Source organism: Garra rufa, chromosome 24 (genome assembly GCF_049309525.1).
Source record: "Garra rufa chromosome 24, GarRuf1.0, whole genome shotgun sequence".
NCBI classification, from domain to species: domain Eukaryota; kingdom Metazoa; phylum Chordata; class Actinopteri; order Cypriniformes; family Cyprinidae; genus Garra; species Garra rufa.
In genome coordinates, this window is record NC_133384.1 from 27,282,258 (window position 1) to 27,304,349 (window position 22,092).

General features: G+C 37.0%; 1 protein-coding gene across 2 annotated transcripts in view; it reads right to left on the reverse strand.

Moving 5' to 3' along the window:
* The window catches only part of hs6st1b (heparan sulfate 6-O-sulfotransferase 1b), a 78,354-nt gene extending 58,599 nt beyond the window's left edge, over positions 1-19,755 (reverse strand). The window contains exons 1-2 of one of the 2 annotated variants that reach the window (XM_073830765.1): positions 18,954-19,755; positions 2,538-2,651 (exon numbers count right to left, since the gene is read on the reverse strand). In XM_073830765.1, the coding sequence (XP_073686866.1) occupies positions 2,538-2,651; positions 18,954-19,474 (635 nt within the window). In that variant the 5' untranslated portion in view covers positions 19,475-19,755. The remainder of the gene's footprint in view (positions 1-2,537; positions 2,652-18,953) is intronic. The other variant, XM_073830766.1, reaches the window with a different exon arrangement.
* Positions 19,756-22,092: the final 2,337 nt, after the last annotated feature.

Sequence of the window (22,092 nt, forward strand, 5' to 3'; positions counted from 1 at the left end):
CTATGTTTAGTTACATAAAAAAAAGCTTTGCTACCTAATTGAAAATGGTTGAATAATGCAGAACAGAGGAGAAGATGAAGAAGCAGACACGGTATTCCATCATTCCTCGGGTATGACGTACAGACCACGCTCTTATAATTTATGGACCTTTCAGGCGTTATTTTAAACATATTTATGTTTGCAATACTAGAAGCAAAACTCCACCAAATGATACTTTTTAAATCCCCGCAAAGTTTATATTTGAAACTTTATATAAAATCAATAGAGCATGACCACATATAGCAGATAAAATGTTTTCCTGTTGACGTTTTTCCGTAGATAGACAGACAGACAAAAAGATAGACAGATGGTTTCGCACCCAATTCCTTTTTGTGATTTTAAATGGAGGCAACAGACCATTCATCTTTTTCCACAATTACTCTTCACAGACAGTTTTGGAGGTCAATGTAAATCTTTTCATCAATGTGGCTAGTTTTTTCTATTCATCACTCCTCTCTCTCTCTCAATTCCTCTTCAAATTCAACACCAACAACAACTCCTGGGCACGCTCACGCAGCTCAAACCTAACCCTGGGTCTAAACCACTGAAAGCCTGTACGGCCTGTTGCCTTTCTGATCCATGTCCAGGTAAGCGCATAAACCGAATCCCACCCACATCCCCCAAACTCGCTGCAGGCAAAGCGGTGCTCTCAACGCCTCCTCCACCATGCTGGATGTGTGCAGAAAAGCGGCTGTTACTGACCTCCATCATAGTATTAATAAATAAAACATGTTCAGGAGAATGTAAACCAGCCTGCAGCAATTTCAACATATATGACCTCACTTCCCCTCGGTGCTTTGCAGGCCCAGCGGAGGTATAAATAGTACCATAAATGGGTAATAATATCTCTAGTGATGTGTGTGTCGGTTTTCCTTCCCTCCCAATCCCGCTAGGTTTATGTTTCAAGATCAGGGAGGTGGGACCCTTCAAAATATGAGTTTAAGCTTTTGTTTTCCCAGCATGTGCTCCATCTTTCTCAATTTCTCTGATGTTCCTTCTAGCGTTTAGCCGTTTCTGCACTTTCAACTGTGGGTGCAAGAGGCTCAAAAATCGAAAAATGTACTGGTCTTAAATCCCTCAACTGCTGCACAGCCAAATATCAGGCAACAGCATCCAGATGTCAAATAACCCAATGCCAGCCCAAATTTCACGGAACCCAATTCTCGCTGGCTGAAGACATCTGCTCGACAACAACAAGGGGGAGAAAAAAAACAAACCCTTTAGAATCGAGCCAAATGATCGTTTTCCACATGCTCAGCCTTTCCTTTTCTTTATTTAACATCTTACACTGGGATAACAGATGCGGTTTGTGCTGAGAATCGACTGTGTCACAGGCTGGTTTGGATGCCCCGCTGTTGGGGTAATGAAGAGCCGTCCATCCCGGCTCTGTTCTCATGGCATTAGCAGAGGTGCGGGAAGATTTACGGCGTGCAAAAGGGAATCAATCTGGTGCAGTGTTGCGGGTCTGTGTCCAGGACTTGTGGTAAAGCCAGAAACAGCCGAAGGCAGCCTGGAATTACTGTACGCATGTTGACTGGCTGAGCGTATCGAAGGCAGTGGGAGGTGAACGTCTGCAGAAGAGTGAATCCAGTGAATCAGAGCCAACTGTGCTGCTCTAAAACAACTATATGCAAACTCTTGCTTTTCCTCATTCTTCTCAACAATTCCACAGTATCCTCTTCCTTAATGCAGAAACCTCACTTTGAACATACTCACTGAGTTCCTCATTTCTTCTTATGACCTTTACAATTGTCTCTTCCTTCAACTGACCCACAGCTTGGCCAATATATCACTAAAACAAATGGCCTGCACTACTGACAGATATATTGGCCAGTTAAAAGTGTTATTTTAGTATTATTTATCTGCTATTATAGTATTTATTAATATTTTGAATTTGCTTATTTTTATAATTTAAGTTTATTTTAAGTAATTGTTAGGCAGTTTTATTAGTTTGTTTGTTTTTGTTTTTTTTTAGTGCTGGGCAACGATTATTCGCATCCAAAGTTTGTGTACATAATATGTGCGTGTGCACTGTGTATATGTATATGTAAATACACACAAATACATGTATATATATTTCAGAAAAAAAATTTATGTTTATATATTAAATATATTTATATATAATATTAATTACATGAATATATACACATGAAATGAAAATTCTTGGCCGAAACTGAAAACCGAAAAAGAGGAAACCAGGGCCAAAAACCGAAATCCAAAACCCCGAAAGAATTATGGCAATTATTAGTACCATTGCATTTATGGCTATGACTGTGTACTAATCTTACTAAAATCAAGGCATTGCAACTGCATAAATTAATATTAAAGTTTCAAAGAATAAATCAATTATATTAATTTAAACAATGATTATCAATCAAGTATTATATTACTTAAATAACATATACATGTATTTTACTGCCTTTGTTTAAACTGTTTAATTGTTAAAATTTTTATAACACATTATCTTGTGAATCCATCAGTTCACATTTAAACTCTACCTGTTTCTCTTCCAGCGGGAAGCGCTTTCAGAATGGTAGTCAGTACCGCCGCTCCCTATACGCAGAGTACGCAGTCTGCGTAGGGCACCAACTCCCAGGGGGGCACCATCCCAGCTGCTCAAAAAAAAAAAAGTTTTTATACATTATAATAATAAATTAATATTAATAATGTACATATACAAAAACAAAAATATAAACATATATATATATTGCATTTTACGGTGAGCGCAGAGTAGGCTAGTAAGCACACGTGATGATGCGCAGCATCTGCGCCGGGACGCGCCCTCACCTCTGTTTACGGCTGCCTATTTGGCCAAAAATGATGATAATAATTGATGAACAATATGCCTGGTCCTGGAAAGAGACATCAACAGTCCGGCGCCGAGAAACGAAAGAAAAAAAAAAAGCCCAAGATGAAGCCCGTGTATCACTTTCAGGTGCGTTCATAATCCTGTGAAACTTTATTTTATTCTGTCAACGTTAATAATGTGTTTTAATGTCGGTAATAATTTCACGACTAACGCATCTTTCTTAATATGAATACAAGCAGATCTAAGTAAACACAGTGACTTAAAATGCATTATATTAAAACACAGAGACAATTATGATTATTGATTAATAATGACCATATGGTGTCATTAAATAACAGTGTTAAAATACATAATCTAATACAAAATTAACAGTTTACATTACAATTTTAATAGAAATGTCTGAAAAGGGCACCAAAGGCCTGGTAAATGCAGCTGTTACACTTACATGATGATCAAATTCCTTGTTTAATATTGACCAAACATTTAAAATATCCACATAATCTTTCATTTCCTCAACAAAAATATGTGGACATCATAACCCTTGTCTGCTTTATTGTCAAAGTCTGCTTTATTGTAAATTTTGAACTTTGGAAAGCTCCAGCAAATGACAGTGTTGATTTTATTTCAGTTTATTATCGTTTATTTTATTAAGATTTCACATTTTTAAAAGTTTTATTTAAAGTGTAATTTTAGGTTGTATTTTTTGCTGTAGAGCTACAATTGTAATTTATAAATGATACAATTTATTTATGTATTTACTTTTATTTGATTAAAGTTCTATTTTGGCCCCTATAGTAGGTGTTACCTTACACAAAATACGTTTCTTTTTATTTCCCATCATGTTCGAGGCACAAGAAAAATATTAGGGGACTAAATTAATATCAGCATATGAAGTATAATCATCTCTCATTGTCTCTGAGAGAATGCACGTCAGATACTGAAAGCACTGTCAGTTTTTACTTTCACTTTAACATATTGCGCAGTTTTCACGTTGCTTCTGTGATATCCATTGGCTCACCTCCATGGTTTAAAACATAAATATTTATAAAAATACAGTATATAGAAAAGACATACATTTAAAATATTGTGACGTAACAACAACGTAAAGCCATTGTTTTTCACTCACTGAAAGCTACATCTGTCGGAGCGCAATGCGCCGATCTCTGCTCTCATCACTGCACGCACGACTGCAGACACACCCCCTCTTGAAATTTCAGCATTACAAGTTTTACAAATCGCTATCCGTGAGTCTTTCTCAGATATACTGAATTACGTCCACACCGCAGACATGTTACTTCAGACAAGCACGAGCAGGCTGCGTTTTCTGTTTGCGTCAACATACTGTTTCGGCCGTGTTGTTTCGGTGATAAAAATCTTTCGGCCGAAAACCGAAAATGCACTTTTGGGCCATTTTCGGCTGAAAATTTTCGGTGGCCGAATATTCAGTGCATCCCTAATATATATCCTATAACCTGAGGCATTCCCTATTGAGGGAATATCGAACTGCATCCTCATAGCGACCGTTAGAGGATGCAGTGTCTCGTTCCCTTGTAAGGTAACCATGTTTTCATGCGTAACCTGGAGCGTTTGCTTTCGAGGGAACTCAAACTGCATCCTCACAGTGATCGCTAGAAGACGCAGCGTCTGGTTCCTTTCTCAGGGAACCATAGTTATATGCATAACCTGCGATGTTTCCTCTCGAGGGAACTTAAACTGTGTCCTTATAGCAACCGCTAGAAAACATAGTGTCTCGTTCTCTTTTTAGGGAACCATGGGATTTATTAGTTTTCGTTTTAGTCAAGATAACACTGTCATGTAATCAGCCTGATTTATCATAGTTATATGATATATATGATGTTAAATAATTTAATTGCACAGCTTGGGCCCTGTTGTTAATTTTTTTTTAAACCTAAATGTTACACAGTTCTCTGTATAAATTATAGTAATAGCTATAAGTATTTCTTTCATATGTAATCAAAACAGGCATTATGATTAAAAAACTAAACGAATCAGAATCATATATGTAGCGTTTTATAGCTCAAAAGGGAAAATATTTATGATTAATTATAACTGGTTATAATTAATTACAAATATTTAGATCAGATCTCAGAATTAACCGTAGCAGAATTAATATTACAATTATTTGATCTGTTCGTCCGCCGAATAGATAGTATAATCATTTATCAATTCTAGGAAGAATTACGTTTCTGGCCAAGAAAGAGTAACTTTCCTACTTTAGTCAGTACTAGCAATAATTCAGTGAGATCCACATATAGCATGTAGCAAAATCAGACATTCAGGGACCTCGGATTATGAGCAGCACTCAGGGACAATAAATTGTGAAATATAGGGTATTTAATAAATGAATCTACGGTGAACGTACAACTACTAATAAAAACACATATATATACAAAGAAAGGAATTAAATGAGGAAAGAGAGAGAGAGAGAGAGAGAGAGAGAGAAGAAGAAGAAGAAGAATGGTAGTATTTAGTATCAAATAACCACAACCTAATGAGAATCATCAAAGAATCAATTCACCTTAAAAAGGGGCTCAACTTAAACGCATAATAGATACTTGCATTGGCTTTGTTTGCTGAACAAGAGTCTTGATGCGGTAAACAATGGAGATTCTTGATGGATTCCGTTAAGAGAGTGAGCTGGAAGTTTCTGTAGTTCTTCTGAAGATAGGGAAATCCACAACGAGTCTACAAAGTTATTTGAAGATAAAACTACCGAAAGTTAGACTCAGTGATGAGTCTTGGAGAAGATCCAGAAGGTTGAAGAAAAGCTGAAGAGACTGCTGAAGAAAAAAAGAAAAAAAGCCAAGATCTGCTTGAGCCCAGAACTTTTCAAATGTTCTCTGTCACACCCACGTTTGGGAGGACCGGCCAATCCAAAGCTTGGATTTTTTGAGCGGGACAACTTTCTTTGTCTTCACTTTATGGTCCATTTGCATGTCTATGGCTGGTCTGTGAAATTGTTTCAGTTTTACCCAAAATACAGTGTAAACAATATGATGCATCTTCTAATCACATAGCGTACAAAATTGTTTACAAAATGAAGAGCAGATCATTTTGGTACCAAGAACGAACAGTCTAGAAGATATTAAACCAAAGATACATTAATACACAGGAATAAAAGTATTCGCAGGGTTAACTGATACAGATAATTAGGTAACTAGGCAAATATGATAGAGAAACATACAAACAACACATGCATATACCAGATACATTTGTGATCGATTAATTATAGGCTAAATAAGGAAAAAGTCTTTGTGTATGTGTGTTTGTGTATTGTAATGGTTGTCTGTGGCCAGGCATCTCCTGCCTGGCACCGAGTTGCCTGTTGTCTCCTCGTTGGTATCCCTTTGAAGTCCCATTGGGAGACAAGAGTTAGTCTGTTTAGCAACTACGTGGCAGTGAATAGGGAACCATGGGCCATTTAACACCCATATAAATGTAAAGGGACAAGCTATCTCTTTAATTTATATGCAAATGTCAAAAGGCTAAAAGGGTCTTTAAGGCCAACGGCCTAACTATTATCATTGAAAATAGGCAGACGCTACATATAGCAACACAACGTTAAACTGAGTTTGGCCCCGGTTTGGGTAACACAGCCTCTGCTGCCCAATTTCACCAATGACGCCCAAATGTAGCCAACAAAAAGCCAAGCAAAAAAAAAATCTTACACACACCACTAAGTGTGCATGTGCAAATATGTTGACATGTGCTCGACAATTCGATAATGAAATCCCACTGGGAACCACCATTTGGTCACAGCTTTGATTCTGTCATCGTTCCCACACAAACTGCTCTACTTCGTTGCCCGTTTTCACAGGTTTTAATAAGACCACGCTTTAATGAGGGTATCTCAGCTAGCACGAGCTGAATCTCCGCAGTATGCTTGCGTCCTGCCGGCCGTTCAGTAGAAAGAGACAGATTGCACGTCATTGTCATAATAGGCCCCAGGGCTATTATTAGGCCGCCTTGAGATGGGCCTCCAGATTTGGAATCGACTAAAAATACAGGAGAAAGTGCGAGACGGCGACCAGCCACTGTTTGAAACATCCAGACACGCACAAACAGGCACACAATAATCCATAGCTGTCCTTCAGACTCACTCGAGACCATCAAGCCGTAATTAAAGAGTGTCTCCTGCTAACCACTCATTACCTTGTAATTTGCCCTTGTAGAGCATCAATCTAGTGCAGGACAGCAGGACGGCCCATTTCCTGTGCGCACCGGTATAGATCTGAAGACGTGCTAAGTGAGATGTCATTCACAGCAGACATCTCACAGACCAAGACAAACGAGGCCTAAGAAAATCAAAGTTCATGACACAGCGATTGAATTAAAACTGAAAAAGCACGACTGTAATGATCGCCAACACAAGAATTCTTTATCCCCCTCACGTCCTTGATGTTAGATGAGGACGACAAGAACAACGATCGCGAGAGACTCTTCTAATCACTTTTATTTGACAGATCGACCGCCAAGCTTTCGTGTACTTCCTGTGTGGCGAAGTCACTGTGCGTTTGCTTCGGTTTAAGCTTGCTTTTCTTGAAGGGAGTAACTGATAACATTTTTCTCTCTAGTAGAATACAATGATCAGCTTCTAAATCCCCATCTTGCGGTCTTCGCTTTCCCTGAATTTAATTTCATACAGCACTGAGTCCCAGCAAACGATGTGAAGATCAGTCATCTAGTCACTGAGGCGGCGCGGGGCATATTCGAGCAGGACTTTTTGCCATTAAAAGTATGACGCATTTGTAAGCATCAATTTCAACTTTCATGCTAAAAAATAAAAGTGTTGCTCGGTTTGGTACGGACAATGAATTTCATATTTAAGAAAGGACTTTCAAGTTTGCCCTTTCTGTGACGTTGTGGTCCAAGGGTAATTGTAATGGTTCCAATTCAACTTTAGTTGTTGTATGTGTATTAGAATCATTTGTTTACGAATCAGACTACACAGGCTACACAGGTATGTTTCTGATTGACTAAAATGAACCAGCTCATAAGATTTGTTTGTTTATGAATCAGATTAAAATGAACCATAAGATTCACTTATTCAGAAACTGGATTACACTAGTTGTGCTGCATGTTTTTGATTCACTAAAAAGAACCTGTTTATAAGATATTTTCGTTTAGGGATTGAATGTCTATGTGTATTTGACTCAGTAGAATACTTTGTTTGGGGATCAGACTGCTCAGGTTGTGCTGTATGTTTTTGCTTAACTAAAATGAACCAGCTCATAAGATTTATTTGTTTATGACTCACATTACACCAGTTACTCTGTATGCTTTCAGTTGACTGAAATGAACCAGTTTATAAGATTCAATCAATCAAGAAATGGATTACACTGGTTGCTCTGCATGTTTTTGATTTACTAAAAAAGAACTGGTTTATAAGACATGTTTATTTAGGAATCAGATTATATTGGCTGTGCTGTATATTTTTGATTTACTAAAAAGAACCTGTTTATTAGACATTTTCGTTTAGGAATTCAATTGAATTAAGAATTGAATTACATTTTAGTCTAATTGACTAAAATGAACCAGCTCATAAGATTCATTCTTTCAGGATTGATTTAAGACTCACAGTTGTATGCTGTATGTGTATTCGACTTAGTAGAATTGTTTGTTTGGGAATCAGACTACTCAGGTTGTGCTGTATGTTTTGATTGACTAAAATGAACCAGTTCATAAGATTCATTCATTCAGGAATTGGATTACACCGGTTGCGGTTTTTGATTTACTAAAAAGAACCGGGATTATAAAACATTTTCGTTTAGGAATCGGATTATACTGGTTGCACTGCAAGTTTGATTCACTACTTAGACATTTTTGTTTAGAAATTGGATTACACTGGTTGAGCTATATGGTTTTGATTCACTAAAAAGAACCGGTTTATTAGACATTTTCGTTTAGAAACCAGATTACACTGGTTGAGCTGCATGTTTTTGATTCACTAAAAAGAATCGCTTTATAAAATATTTTCAGAATCGGATTACACTGGTTGGGCTCCGTATTTTTGATTCACTAAAAATAACCGGTTTATAAAACATTTTTGTTTAGAAATGGGATTACATTAGTTGTGCTGCATGTTTTTTATTCACAAAAAATAATTGGTTCATAAGACAGTTTCGTTTAGGAATCAGACTACACTGGTTGAGCTGCATGTTTTTGATTCACTAAAAAGAACGGGTTCATAAGACAGTTTCGTTTAGGAAACAGTTTACACCAGTTAGGCTGCATGTTTTTGATTCACTAAAAAGAACTGGTTTATAAGACATCTTTGTTTAAGAATCGGATTACAATGTTTGGGCTGCATGTTTTTGATTCACTAAAAAGAACCGGTTCATAAGACATTTTGTTTAGGAATCAGACTACACTGGTTGAGCTGCATGTTTTTGATTCACTAAAAAGAACCGGTTCATAAGACAGTTTCGTTTAGGAAACAGTTTACACCAGTTAGGCTGCATGTTTTTGATTCACTAAAAAGAACTGGTTTATAAGACATCTTTGTTTAAGAATCGGATTACAATGTTTGGGCTGCATGTTTTTGATTCACTAAAAAGAACCGGTTCATAAGACATTTTCGTTTAGGAATCGGTTTACACCAGTTAGGCTGCATGTTTTTGATTCACTAAAAATAACTGGTTTATAAGACATCTTTGTTTAAGAATCGGATTACAATGTTTGGGATGCATGTTTTTGATTCACTAAAAAGAACCGGTTCATAAGACATTTTCGTTTAGGAATCAGACTACACTGGTTGCACTGCATGTTTTTGACTAAAAAGAACTGGTTAATAAGACATTTTCGTTTAAGAATTGGACTACAATTTTGGGGCTGCATGTCTTTGATTTATTAAAATGAACCAGTTCACACAATTCATTTTTTCAGGAAAGTGATTACACTGTTTTTGATTTGAAGAAAATTGGTTCATAACATTAATTCCTTCAGGTACCAGATCATACTGGCAGCACTATATATTTTTGATTCACTAAAATTAACTCATTATATTCATTCCTTTAAAAATCAGATTACACTGACCGCACTGTATATTTTTGATTTACTAAAAAGAACTGACTCATTAGAATTTTTTTTTAGAATCAGACCACACTGGTTGTGCCATATTTACGATAGACTAAATTACTCATTTAAATTATTTCTCGGCATCAGACTACAATTGTTTACGTTTACGATTTACTAAAAAGAACTGACTCATTGGAATCATTTGCCCACGCCAATCAAAACATCATTCAGTTCCAATTCTTTTGGTAATGGAACTTTTCTCAATCAGGAGGATCTCTGATTCCAGCCCTAGTGGTCTTAAAAAAATGCTACATCATCATGAATGTTTTTTTCAGTATCAAATAACCCTCAACACTGTAAGCAACTGTCTGTCTGCATCTCATGAGAGAGAGACGCTCTGGCCCCAGCACTCATCGCTAAAGAGATTAGCATAACTCCATGGTCTTCTTTGGAGACAACGGCCTCTAATCCCCCGCTGATCTGATTGGATTAACACACTAAGGCTGTCCCGGCTCATAGGGACATGGTTGTGCGCTATGCTATCATGCCATGTGCGGCCACTAACACAGCTAACGTCCCGAGGTTCAGGTGAGTCCCCTGACCAACTGACCTTGATACTGAGCGAACCCACAAGCACCTAAGGCTTTATGCTTTGCAAGCACCACAGCCACATCAATGTTTAATAGCCAAGAAATGTCTTCCACTTTACTGGAAGAATTACATCCAATTTACCTCAAACATCACATTAAATTCAACATTTGGTTCTTGGAAAGAATAAATCTCATTGTGGACTTCAAAAGGCGATGCGAGACTTAAAACAGGAGGCCAAGAAGTGGGTCTGAAAGTCTGATATCCATGTAAAATTTGAATAATATCAGCACTAGGGTCATATCTTAAGATAAATCTCCGAAAGGACGAGTGAGGTTGAAGAGAAAAGTCCTCCAATTACCTCCAAAGTGTGTCTGAGTGGCTCTCACTGAACCGTGAGCCATCACAGCCTGACAACATCTGATTCAATTTAGCGACGAACCTCCTGCTTCTCACCGCCGCTACAGACCGCTGCTCATCCAGAGCTCATCCAGTTTTATGCCTGCTACAGGAAATCCATGCCTTTAAGGGGTCCAGACTTCTGCATTAAACCCACATGCCAGGAAACCACAATTTATATAGTTTTCCCTAGAGTGCCAGCATCATTTAAGCAAGCAATATAACAGAAAATGGTTACAATTCTACAGTTTTACATTAAAAGAGACACTTCAGTCACGCTCTCAGAGAAGGACAGGGAAAGAAAAGCTATAAAGTGAGTGCTACAGAAAGAAGGAGGAGTAGATACAATGAGGGAGGCAATGAGCACAACTGAGAAAATAAGAGCGGGGGAAAGTCTGAGAGAATTTGGCCCTCATTTGTCTCTGCGGACAGGTAGTTAGTGGCTTACCGCTGGCCTGTTCCCTCACAGGCTGCTGTCCTGTCTCTCTGGCTCACAGTAAATCACATCCTGCAGCCAGAACCACTATTATTACAGGTCCGTGGACCTTCTTCAAGATTACACCAGTGCGGCAAAGACGATTCGCCCATTGAGAGTCTATTTATAACCTCTGATCCCATGGTTTTCTGACCCCTTGATGCCATTGCTCATATTGTTTTAATTGTTGGCTAGTTATGTTTAGTACAGGTAGACGCCAAAACTACAATAAATCGAGGGCACAAAGCATTTTTGTAAGCAACTACTAGTGCTCAAAAAGCTCATACAAGTGATAAATTGATGTAAAAATCTAGTTCTTTATATTTATATCATAAATATCGGCTTTACAGGATCACGTGACACTAAAGACTCTGGTAAGGGCTGTTGAAAATAGGGTCGACCGATTATCTGTGCCAATATTAAGCATATTATGGTTAACCGTATCGGTCATTTTCAAAAATGATTTGCCGATAAAATAATTTAAAAGCATTTAAAGAAAAGGTTTTTGTCAGAGCCCTTGTTATTCTTAATTTTGACATTAATTTTTATTTTTACACCAGACATATACAGTATATCGGTTCAAAATATCGGATTATCAGTCTATTTGATCTGTAATAATCGGTATCGGCCCTAAAAAAAAAACCATGTAGTAATCGTAATAATTTTTCACAGTATTACTATTTTACTACATTTTTGATTAAATAAATGCATCATTGGAAAGCATAGAAGGCTTCTTTTAAAAACATTAAAAATCTTTATATATTAGTTTCCAAATGCAATTACAAACATTCAACGATTTCCATAATTTTACATTTTTAGGCTTAACTGAAAAAAATCATCTGTTCGATTGAGTTGAAAATGGCATCATAAATCACAAAGAACAGAATAAAACCATTACTAATGTCAAATTAGGTAAACACATAAAACTAATGTGATGGTATTGAATAGACTAAATGATTCAATTTCCTATTAACAAACTATTCGTAGACATTTTACATCTCTAAAGCTGTTCATGTAAAATGCTTACATTTTAGATGCTTTTATGTTGATAATAATGCACTTGTCATTATTGAAAACACATGCTAAACTGCATTTTACACATGTGACCCTGGATCACAAAACCAGTCATACGGGTCAGTTTTTTTAAACTGAGATTTATATGTAATCTGAAAGCTGAATAAAAAAGCTTTCTATTTCCAGGATAGGACAATATTTGGCTGAGATACAACTATTTGAAAATCTAGATTCTGAGGGTGCAAAAATATCAAAATATTGAGAAAAGTTGTCCAAACGAAGTTATCATCAACGCATATTACTAATCAAAAATTAAGTTGTGATATATTTACAGTAAGAAACTTACAAAATATCTTCATGGACAATTTTCTTTACTTAATATTCTAATGATTTTTGGCACAGAAGAAAAATTGAGGATTTTAACCCATACAATGTATTTTTTGGCTATTGCTACAAATATACCAGTGCAACTTAAAACTGGTTTGTGGTCCAGGGTCACATATAAAACCTACATTAGCCAACAAATATTATAGTTTAATACACAAAGCTTTTTATTAATACAGTAATTCCTTGACTGAAGCCATTTTAACAGCCATTTGTCAGTGAAAGTCTTCCAGAAATAGCCATTCGACTCCCAAAACATCCCAATGAATAAAGCAAAGCAATTCATAATCAACCCATGCTGCACACTATTTTGATAATAGCTGCGGTGGGAAAATCAGGCTGAAGATCTGCTGTACTGATTATCAGCATTTATGTCCAGAACAAATCCTCTTATAAACATTTGAGCTACAAAGAGACCTTACCTAGACATAATACCCCTGAACAGTTCCCAGTGGATCCCGAGACCCAAATTTAGCACAAAAGCAGCTCTGTCTAAATCTGTCACCAACCGCTGATCCAGATCTATGACAGCCAGCAATTCATCACATCTCCACTTTGAACTGCACATCAGACGAGGTGTGGCGCTACTTTAACACAAAGACTAATAAATAACAGTACCGCAACAATCTAATTATCTAATAATGCAGAGGTTTATGGATGCCATCACAGGCTTTTAACTGCAGTTTCCTGCATAATCGTTGAGATAAGCAACTCGCACGAAATGCAGACGATGTAAACAGTCTGTTGCCAGGAGCTACAGACAGATTGAACTTAAAGCTGTCAATAGTTGTTTGCTTAGGTGAAAACTAACACGGTGTGTGGGTGATGATGGGTTAAGGCCAGAATACAGAGTCTTCCTTTAAAACTCAGTATTAAACTTGCAATGTTCACAGATTGCGCTGTTAAAATGATTGATACCTGACTAAGTCGGGCTTGTCGATCACTATTCATTTTTTATCCGATTTGAGAAATCACCTTGGAATTGTAAATGAACTATGGCAGGTTACATTATCTTCAGAAAAAGGAAAATGTAGTTCTTTACAGACACACTGAAGTCTGCTGAGTTTGCTTAAATATTTTAAAGGTTGTCTGGCTTTGTTCTCCTTGCTAACTTGTACATGCATATCCTGTATTACTAACACAAGATATACAAAGAAACATGAGTCACCGTGAAGCTAAACCCTTTGACCTGTTATTTAGACAACTCCTCTCCATGCAACTGCGTACTGCAACATTAATTCAGTCGTGCACAGACCCCATCCTAACTATCAGTTACAACATCTTCCTCAAGTGCAACTAACCTTATTCTATTTCTGGTTGAGAGTCAAATTGCTTTCCCTCTTTCGTCTGCACATACACACACAAATGTGTGTCATTGAGACGTTACCCAGGGGAAGAACAGATAATGAGCCTTTACTGTGGAGTTTATGATAATCTTAACGAGCTACTGCCCCCACCATAAAACCCATTAGAGCGGGAGGCTCAACTACTTCTGGCAGAATCAATAGCCAGTCGGTTAGACTAGAAATAGATGATCTAACTAATATAGACACTGAAAATGTCAAAATAAGACTTCAGTGAACTCAAGTGACCTCTAACTGACATGTGGGGTCAATGAAAAAATTTGGTAACAAGCAAAATGACTGGGGATTTGTTTTTACACCGATGTAAAATTTCTGTCTGATACCAAAAAGCCAATAATTCATGTTATGGCTGATAAATGACCTATTTCAGTAATATTAAAATGCTACACTATTTTATGAAAAATACATTTATAATAAAACATTTACATTTGTTTTTTAAATGCAAAAAGTGAATATAGGCATCACAACATTATAATGCACAGTATGAAAAATGGATATTCTTTTCGAGATGCTAACAATTACATTTAACGTTAATGTTTTTTAACTTTAAATCAGTAGTAGATAATGGCAAAGAAAACAGGAATAATGTCCAGGCACAATTGAATATCCAATATATTTAAAACATTAATGATAAAATTAAAATAAAATATAGATAAAAATAAAAAATAAAAATAAAATAAAAAGTAATTGCGACTTTGTCTCAGAATTGAGATATAAACTCAACTGCTAGTTATAAAGTTACAATAGTAATGTAAACTTGCAATTCTGACTAATTAAACTCACAACTGAGAGTTATTCAGAACTGCGAAATATAAACTTGCAATTCTGAGAACATATCTTTTTTCTCCTCAAAATGGGACCTTATCTCACAATTGCAAGTTTATATCTCACAAATCGGAGATAAAAATTCAGAATTACATGATATTAATTCACAATTCAGAGTTAGTCAGAATTGCGAGATATAAACGTGAAATTCTGAGAACATATCAGTTTTTTTTGTTCCTCTCAAAATTGGACCTTAACTCACAACTGAGTTTATATCACAATTCTGAGGGACAAAAAAGTCAGAATTGAGAGTTCTCACAATTGTGACTTAATTTCTCACAACTGTAACGTTTATATCTCACAATTCTGAGAAAAAGTCATAATAGCAAGTTTGCATCACACAAGTGCAAGAAGAAAAGTCAGAACGGTGAGATACAAACTTGCATTTGCGAGAAAAAAAGTGTCAGAATTGAGAGTTTTTAATCTCGCAATTGTGACTTTATAACTTTTTTTTTGTCAAAAGTCACTGACTGTTTCAGCAAAACTTTCTCTAGAGATTTTACCTTCATTAACATTCCTCCGGGGTCACGTTATCTCTGCATTAAAAGCCAGTGAATTGTGTACTATAAAGCACTTTGTAGTGACTGAACACATGGCGATTCCATCTTGAAAACACGTCAACAGCAGGAGAGTGTGAACGACACTCTACTTGTTTAAGTGTGACTGTGGCTGATGGCGTGAGGCCGTTGAGATCAGCCAGTAACAACTGACGGCTCTCTTGGTAGTGCGAGTCACTTAGGCCTGCGCGTCAAGGCATGTGTGATGCACTCAGCCAGAGGGGTACCTATTAGGCTAGTTGGACGAGCTTTTAAACCCTCTTTCTCAGCGATTGAGCATAACCATCCATGAAATTCCCAATTTTTACCAAGCAAGCTTACAGCTGACAGAATGTGGCTATTTATGCTTGTGGCTCTAGTAGGTCTTTACTGAAAAGTGCAAGTCTGTCCCACACTCATCATGAACAGGTTGACAGTTAAAGGTTTAAAAGGTTAAATGGCCATTTGCTAAAAGTACATTGGAATGCTTAGAGGTTACACAAAGTTCCCCGGAAGGGTAAAGAAAAACCCCTAGAAAACCACCTGGGAAAGTGAAAGGTAAGGCAAGTTCTAGGATGTCTTGTCCTTGCACTTAGTAGCTCTGAAACATGAGTCACGGTGTCCATTATCACATTTAGGGCCAGTGATTTTCAAACGCACAGAGGTCTTGAAAGAAGTCTTTAAGTTGTCCAGAATAGCAAGATATCAGCATGTTATTTCAGCTCTCCCTGCAGGCTTGCTAAAACACACCCCGTTGTGCGTCTGACTAGTTATCTGGTTACACAGCTGGAGAGCTTCCTCATGTATAAGCTGAAACTGGTTTTCTAGTCATCGTGACAATAAACACAACCAAGGCACTTGATTTTGTGGTCAGCTCAGAGAAATAGCGTGCTGGGTTAAAATACGAGTGATATAGCATGGTGGTTAAGACTCAAAGTTGTAAACTGAAAGTCATCCTCATCCTTTGCATAAAAACGAATCACAGTTTCCACTGAAATACCACAGTTACTACAGTCAACAAAACCTAAAAGTTCCAAATTTTATTTTGCAGCAACTATTACATCATAGAAATTAGGGTTTACCATATTCTTTATGTAAGGATGGGTTCAAACTCAAATGGTGGAAGTGATGAACTAATACCACTAGTCAAATATAAACATAAGTTTCAATTAAATGATGCAGGGCTACCAACTCTCGCGCATTCAGCGTGAGACTCACACAATTGACACTTTTCACACGCTCTCACGCCACACATCCATTTTCTCACGCAGTCAAAAGCACCCTCAGTTAAAACTATAATAATATAAGATATTGGCTAAACAGATTTGGTAAAAGCTCCAGGGCGTATTTGTGTTTGTGCTCTGGAAATCGCCAAAAGACGAAGTGTTTTCGTAGCGTTGAGCAATGTAGCCAATCACAGACATTTCTGTTGATCTAGAACGCCTGTGATTGGCCATTTCATCCTGAATTCACTCACCACTAAACACCAGATTTTTTTTCCCTGTACACTTGCCAGTTCTCTCACTGTAAATAAGCGGTTCGTTGATTATAAAGGGACTTTTGCGATTAACTGAAGCGACACGTTTTTAGAGATTATCAAGTAAGCGCTATTGCGCACTCCAAGGCTACATATAATCCGTTTAGAATTTGAATAAAAGCTTTGTTTTTCGTCCTGCTAACGGCTGTATACCCGGTACAAGAAGCAAAATTTCGGGAGTGATAAATCCCTCATGAATGAAGGATTCATTTTCGAATATGAGAAAAATATAATTTCTCAGAACAGCAGACTACAGAAAAACATTTGAATTTTCGTGTCAAAATATATATATTTTTTAAATGCAGTTGCAATTATTTATGACTAAATCTAGGAATTCTTTCACTGTACATAACTTTTTACCACAACAAGAAAAGTAAATAGTTTTGCAGCACTGCAACAGTTACATCATTCATACTGTGATGAAAACACAGTATGACATTTTTATAAATATATTAAAAAATAACAAATTTCACAATGCTGAAGTCAGACCAAATTTAAATAAAAAAAACTGCTCATGTGAACATGTGTGTAGCATCTTTTTTGTATCATGATTAAAATGCAGTGTTTAGTTCTAATTTTCAATTTATTATTTTTTTTTATTAAAAATGTTTAGTTGTAGTAGCAGCAACTGCAAAAACAGTTTCATTGCCAGAAAAAAATATTTATGGCTTGTAAATTCAAATCACCAAAAAAATTTTGTTTGCATCATGAATAAAATGGCAGATATGGCAAAAAGTTTTAGGCCCTGCTTGCAAGTGTAGAAATTACGACAAAAGTATTCCCCTATTGTAGAATAAGATAAAATAACACACTGGTGAAATACTCATTTTTATTTACTTTACAGAATTGTTTTCCAATATTACTGTCGTTGGAATAATAAGATAAAATTATTATTATCATTATTCTTTTTTCGAATTATTTTTTATTCTAATTTAGACTGAGACACCATATCACAACTAAAAAGAGGATTAAGTCCCCTTTAAACCTCAAGATCAAGTCAATTCACCAGCTTTTTTCTTTGTTTAGTTTGCACACTGAAACTGTATTGGAGTTCTGAATTGTGAACTCTCAAAGTGCACCAGATAGATGAATTTAACTGTAAAATGTACAAAATTTTCTTACGGGGGAGCATGCCCCCGGACCCCCCTAAAGACACTGCTGTGGGAATTCTCACTCCAAGCTGAACTCAAAAGTTGGCAGCCCTGAAATGATGTAATATTCTATAAATAATTACAAACAAATCTGTCATAACATCACCAACGCTTCAGGAAGTGAATAGCGTACTTTGAGGATAAAATGTGAGAGGAGTTGGTAGCACGGTCTCAAAACTATTAACCATGATTTCATACAGTAAACAACTGATTATTAAGTAAGGGATATTTGTACAAACATCAGCATTACATATTTCTAACAAACACTACCTCGAAGGCAAGACTAATAGCTAAATTAACTGAAGCTATCATCTATCAAGAGCTATACGTGTCTGATAAAAATGTTTAAAAAAACGATTAAAAGTCACATTTACAAAATGCTAAATTGTAGAATGGCCTTTTAAAATTTTTCCAGCATAACTTCAGTTAAACTAAAGGGATCCCCATCCCGCCCTGAAGCGATAAAACAAAAAATGATACCGTCTAACCGAATTGCATATTGCTTCGATAACAATGTAACGGATTCAAGTAGTATATTTTACTTTGAGGTGAACGAGTAAGCGATCTAAATGAGAACTAATGCAGAAAGTCTGTTGTTTATGCACCACTGGAGATTTTTAGACAGAAAAATAGATTTTGCGATCAGGAAACGCTAATCCCAAAATCTGAGACTTTCACAAATGTCCCTTACTAGGCTACGCCGAATCTCTCAAGAGGTATTTAAACTCCACTGGTTGTTTTGAAAACACTGCGACTTCCAGCACTCTCAGGGTCAAACAAACAAGCAAACTCACCTTGTTTTTTTCGACTTGCTTTCCTTCTTGTTGAGAACTCCGGGAACGCAGTTGGTGAGCTCGGTCCAGTCCGCATGCAAGCCGCAACTCCAACCGGTGGAGAAGCGAGAGAACAGCCAGGTCTCCTTTCGGTTCGGACGGTAGCAAGTACACTTCTTCTGGCCAGGTCTACAATCACACGGAAGCTCCAGTCGAACATTTTGGACTAGATGTCTCCCGAAGGTGGTCCCGCCAGTCTTTTGGATGTGGAGAAACACAATCACGTCTTCCCCCTTGATCTCGAAATCTATGTTGCGCTCTAGATCTTTAATGGGGAAGTAGTACTTTTTCACATAGTGCGGATCCGGAGTGGGGAAAATGGTCATGTCCTCTTCGCCGAGAAGGTACCCGTGCGGGGAGCCGAAGTTTATCACCCCGGGCGCCACGTACTGGTACAAAATCAGCATGAAGAAGACTGATCCGACGACGATCAACAGAAATTTACTGGTCCTTTCAACCATGTTCCTTTCCGTGTCGTTCATTTGTTATCATTTCTCAGACAACAACAGTCCGCGGTGCTTCTGTGGTGGCTTGCACCCTTCTCGTCTCTCCGTTGGCAGATCATCATAGGTCCACTTAAGAGTTCAGAATATCGAGACAATGTGTGTTTGGATACATTATATCCACATTTCGACCGGTCCTACCTGTCGAAAATCCAGCTCGAATCCGTTCACGGGACCCTTGTTGCAGATGAAGGCAGAGCAGTCCTCAAACCTCGAGTTGTTGAGTCTTCTGTGAAGCCACCCGTCAGAAAATACCTCCCTTGTCTCGTATAATTATTCTACACAGCGACACCCACTTTCCCCCACACACACATCAAGCTCACACTCGTAACTATGAAGAATTCCTTTGTTTGGAGTTCTCGCCTGCAGTGTTTTTTGATCGTAGACTGTTACAGTACGTTTTCAGTTAGCTTTTTGATGCCAGAGATCCTCAAACAGACTATGTAGAAAGCTTTCAAATGGCCCTCTTAATAAAATATATTTTATAGGCTATGTAAAATCCAATTTATATACATAAACAAAATGAACTACGTTTACAGAATTAACTTTAATTTTAATTAAACTTTAACTTTTTCATTTTATTTCATCACTAAAAAGACGAAAATATTATCTATTTTTTATTAATCTCCAATATATATATTAACTCAAAGATTTAGATCATAGTAATTGTGTAGCCTATAAAATACATTTAATACAGCTTAATACAATAATTATTTCTTAGATAGTATTTTCGTTTTATCTTTCGCAATATTTTATAGTGGACTTGCACAAGTACCTTAAAACAATTAATTAGCTTTATGCCGGTGCACTAAACACAAAGCAATTTCGAACGAGAACCAAAACATCAAACCTGTAGTAATTGAAGAGATTAGAGTTAGTTCCCCGATTCCACACAGAACTGATAGGGGGCGACACAGAAGAGTACGAGGCCTGACGATGGCATGTTGTAAAATTCCTCCTTGTGAATACAGTCAAATGAATATTAAAATGGGATGTGTGTGTGTATGTGAAATGGTTTCATTCTTTAAAAAAACTATGACATTATATGTTCTTATGTCTCTTTCTGCCATTTAAGCTTTATTTTCAAAGTACATCTAAAAGCAGAGGCGGTAGTGATTGATGGACATAGGTGATTTGTGACACAGGAAGGCTTTTTAACCACTGAAGCTTTTGAATTTAAGCCTAAGTGCGAGTGAAGCAATATATTTAAGTCTTAAATGTCCATTTCAGAATCTACTATCAGAGACAATAAGGCTTAGAAGTAAGCTTATTTCATGTTATATGTGGCTGTCGTGACTGTGAGCGAACCCACACAGACCCTGTACAGTTTCTGAGTGATGTTCCATTAAAATCTGCTTTGCCTTCAATTTTCCCCATAGTCATTTACTCGTGTTCCAGCTCCATTTGTCAGTCTAAAATATCAGTAGGAAGCCTGACCTCAACCCCTTTTAGCTCAAACACTAATGATAATATGAGCTTTAAACGCACCTTTAGTGTCAGCTTCACAGTACAGTTCACCTGACTACATACCCATGGAAAATTCCACATTTATGCCAGCTTGGGCTGAAATGGATCACTTGATCCCGGGCGTATTTGTTGATAATACAGAGGTGAATTATCTCTCTCGTCACTTCAATGAAGCAATCGGCATGTTGTTCTATGCGAGAGAGTCCATTAGCAAATAAATGAAATTATGTCATGCAGCAGAACCATCACAGCATTTTATATTGTTAAATCATGCATAAAAGAATAGGATTTTTTCCTACTTTCCTACTTTTTTTACAAACTGTATCAGCAGACATATCAAGTTCGTTAATGTTTATAGTTTACTAGCACCACCAAACTACAGAAATACACATATTATTTTTATTATTAAGCACCAAGAGTTAAATGAACACCAAAATGTAAATTATGGAATCCAAGTAGATTAGTCAAACCGTTCTCAAATAACCTGCGGACAATTTGACGATGAGCATACAAAAATGAATGTGAGGCTATATCTCCGCAACACTTCAGAGTATTAAGACCAACTTTGGTGTGTGTTATAATAACTATGACCTGAGGCTACCTTCACAATTTCAGCCCAGTGCCACCTAGTCGTCACCTATTCTGAATGATTTGGCCACAAAAATGGTCTCTTTAGATTCAGTGCAGCATCAGCATTTTATGAACACATTTGCGTATCTTTAAGAAACTTGCCATGTGTCTTTGGCACTATGGTACTTAAAGGAACACTCCACTTTTTTTGGAAATAGGCTCATTCTCCAACTCCCCCCGAGTTAATAAGTTGAGTTTTACCGTTTTGAAATCCATTCAGCCGTTCTCCTGTTCTGGTGATATCACTTTTAGCATAGCTTAGCATAGATCATTGAATCCTATTAGACCAATAGCATCGCATTCAAAAATGACCAACGAGTTTCCATATTTGTTGTATTTAAAACTTGACTCTTCTGTAGTTATATTGTGTACTAAGACTAGTGGAAATGCAAAGCTGCGAGTTTCTAGGCTGATAAGATTAGGAACTACACTTCCATTCCGGCGTAATAGTCAAGGAAGTTTGCTGCCGTTATATGGCCGAAGCAGGCGGAGTATTATCA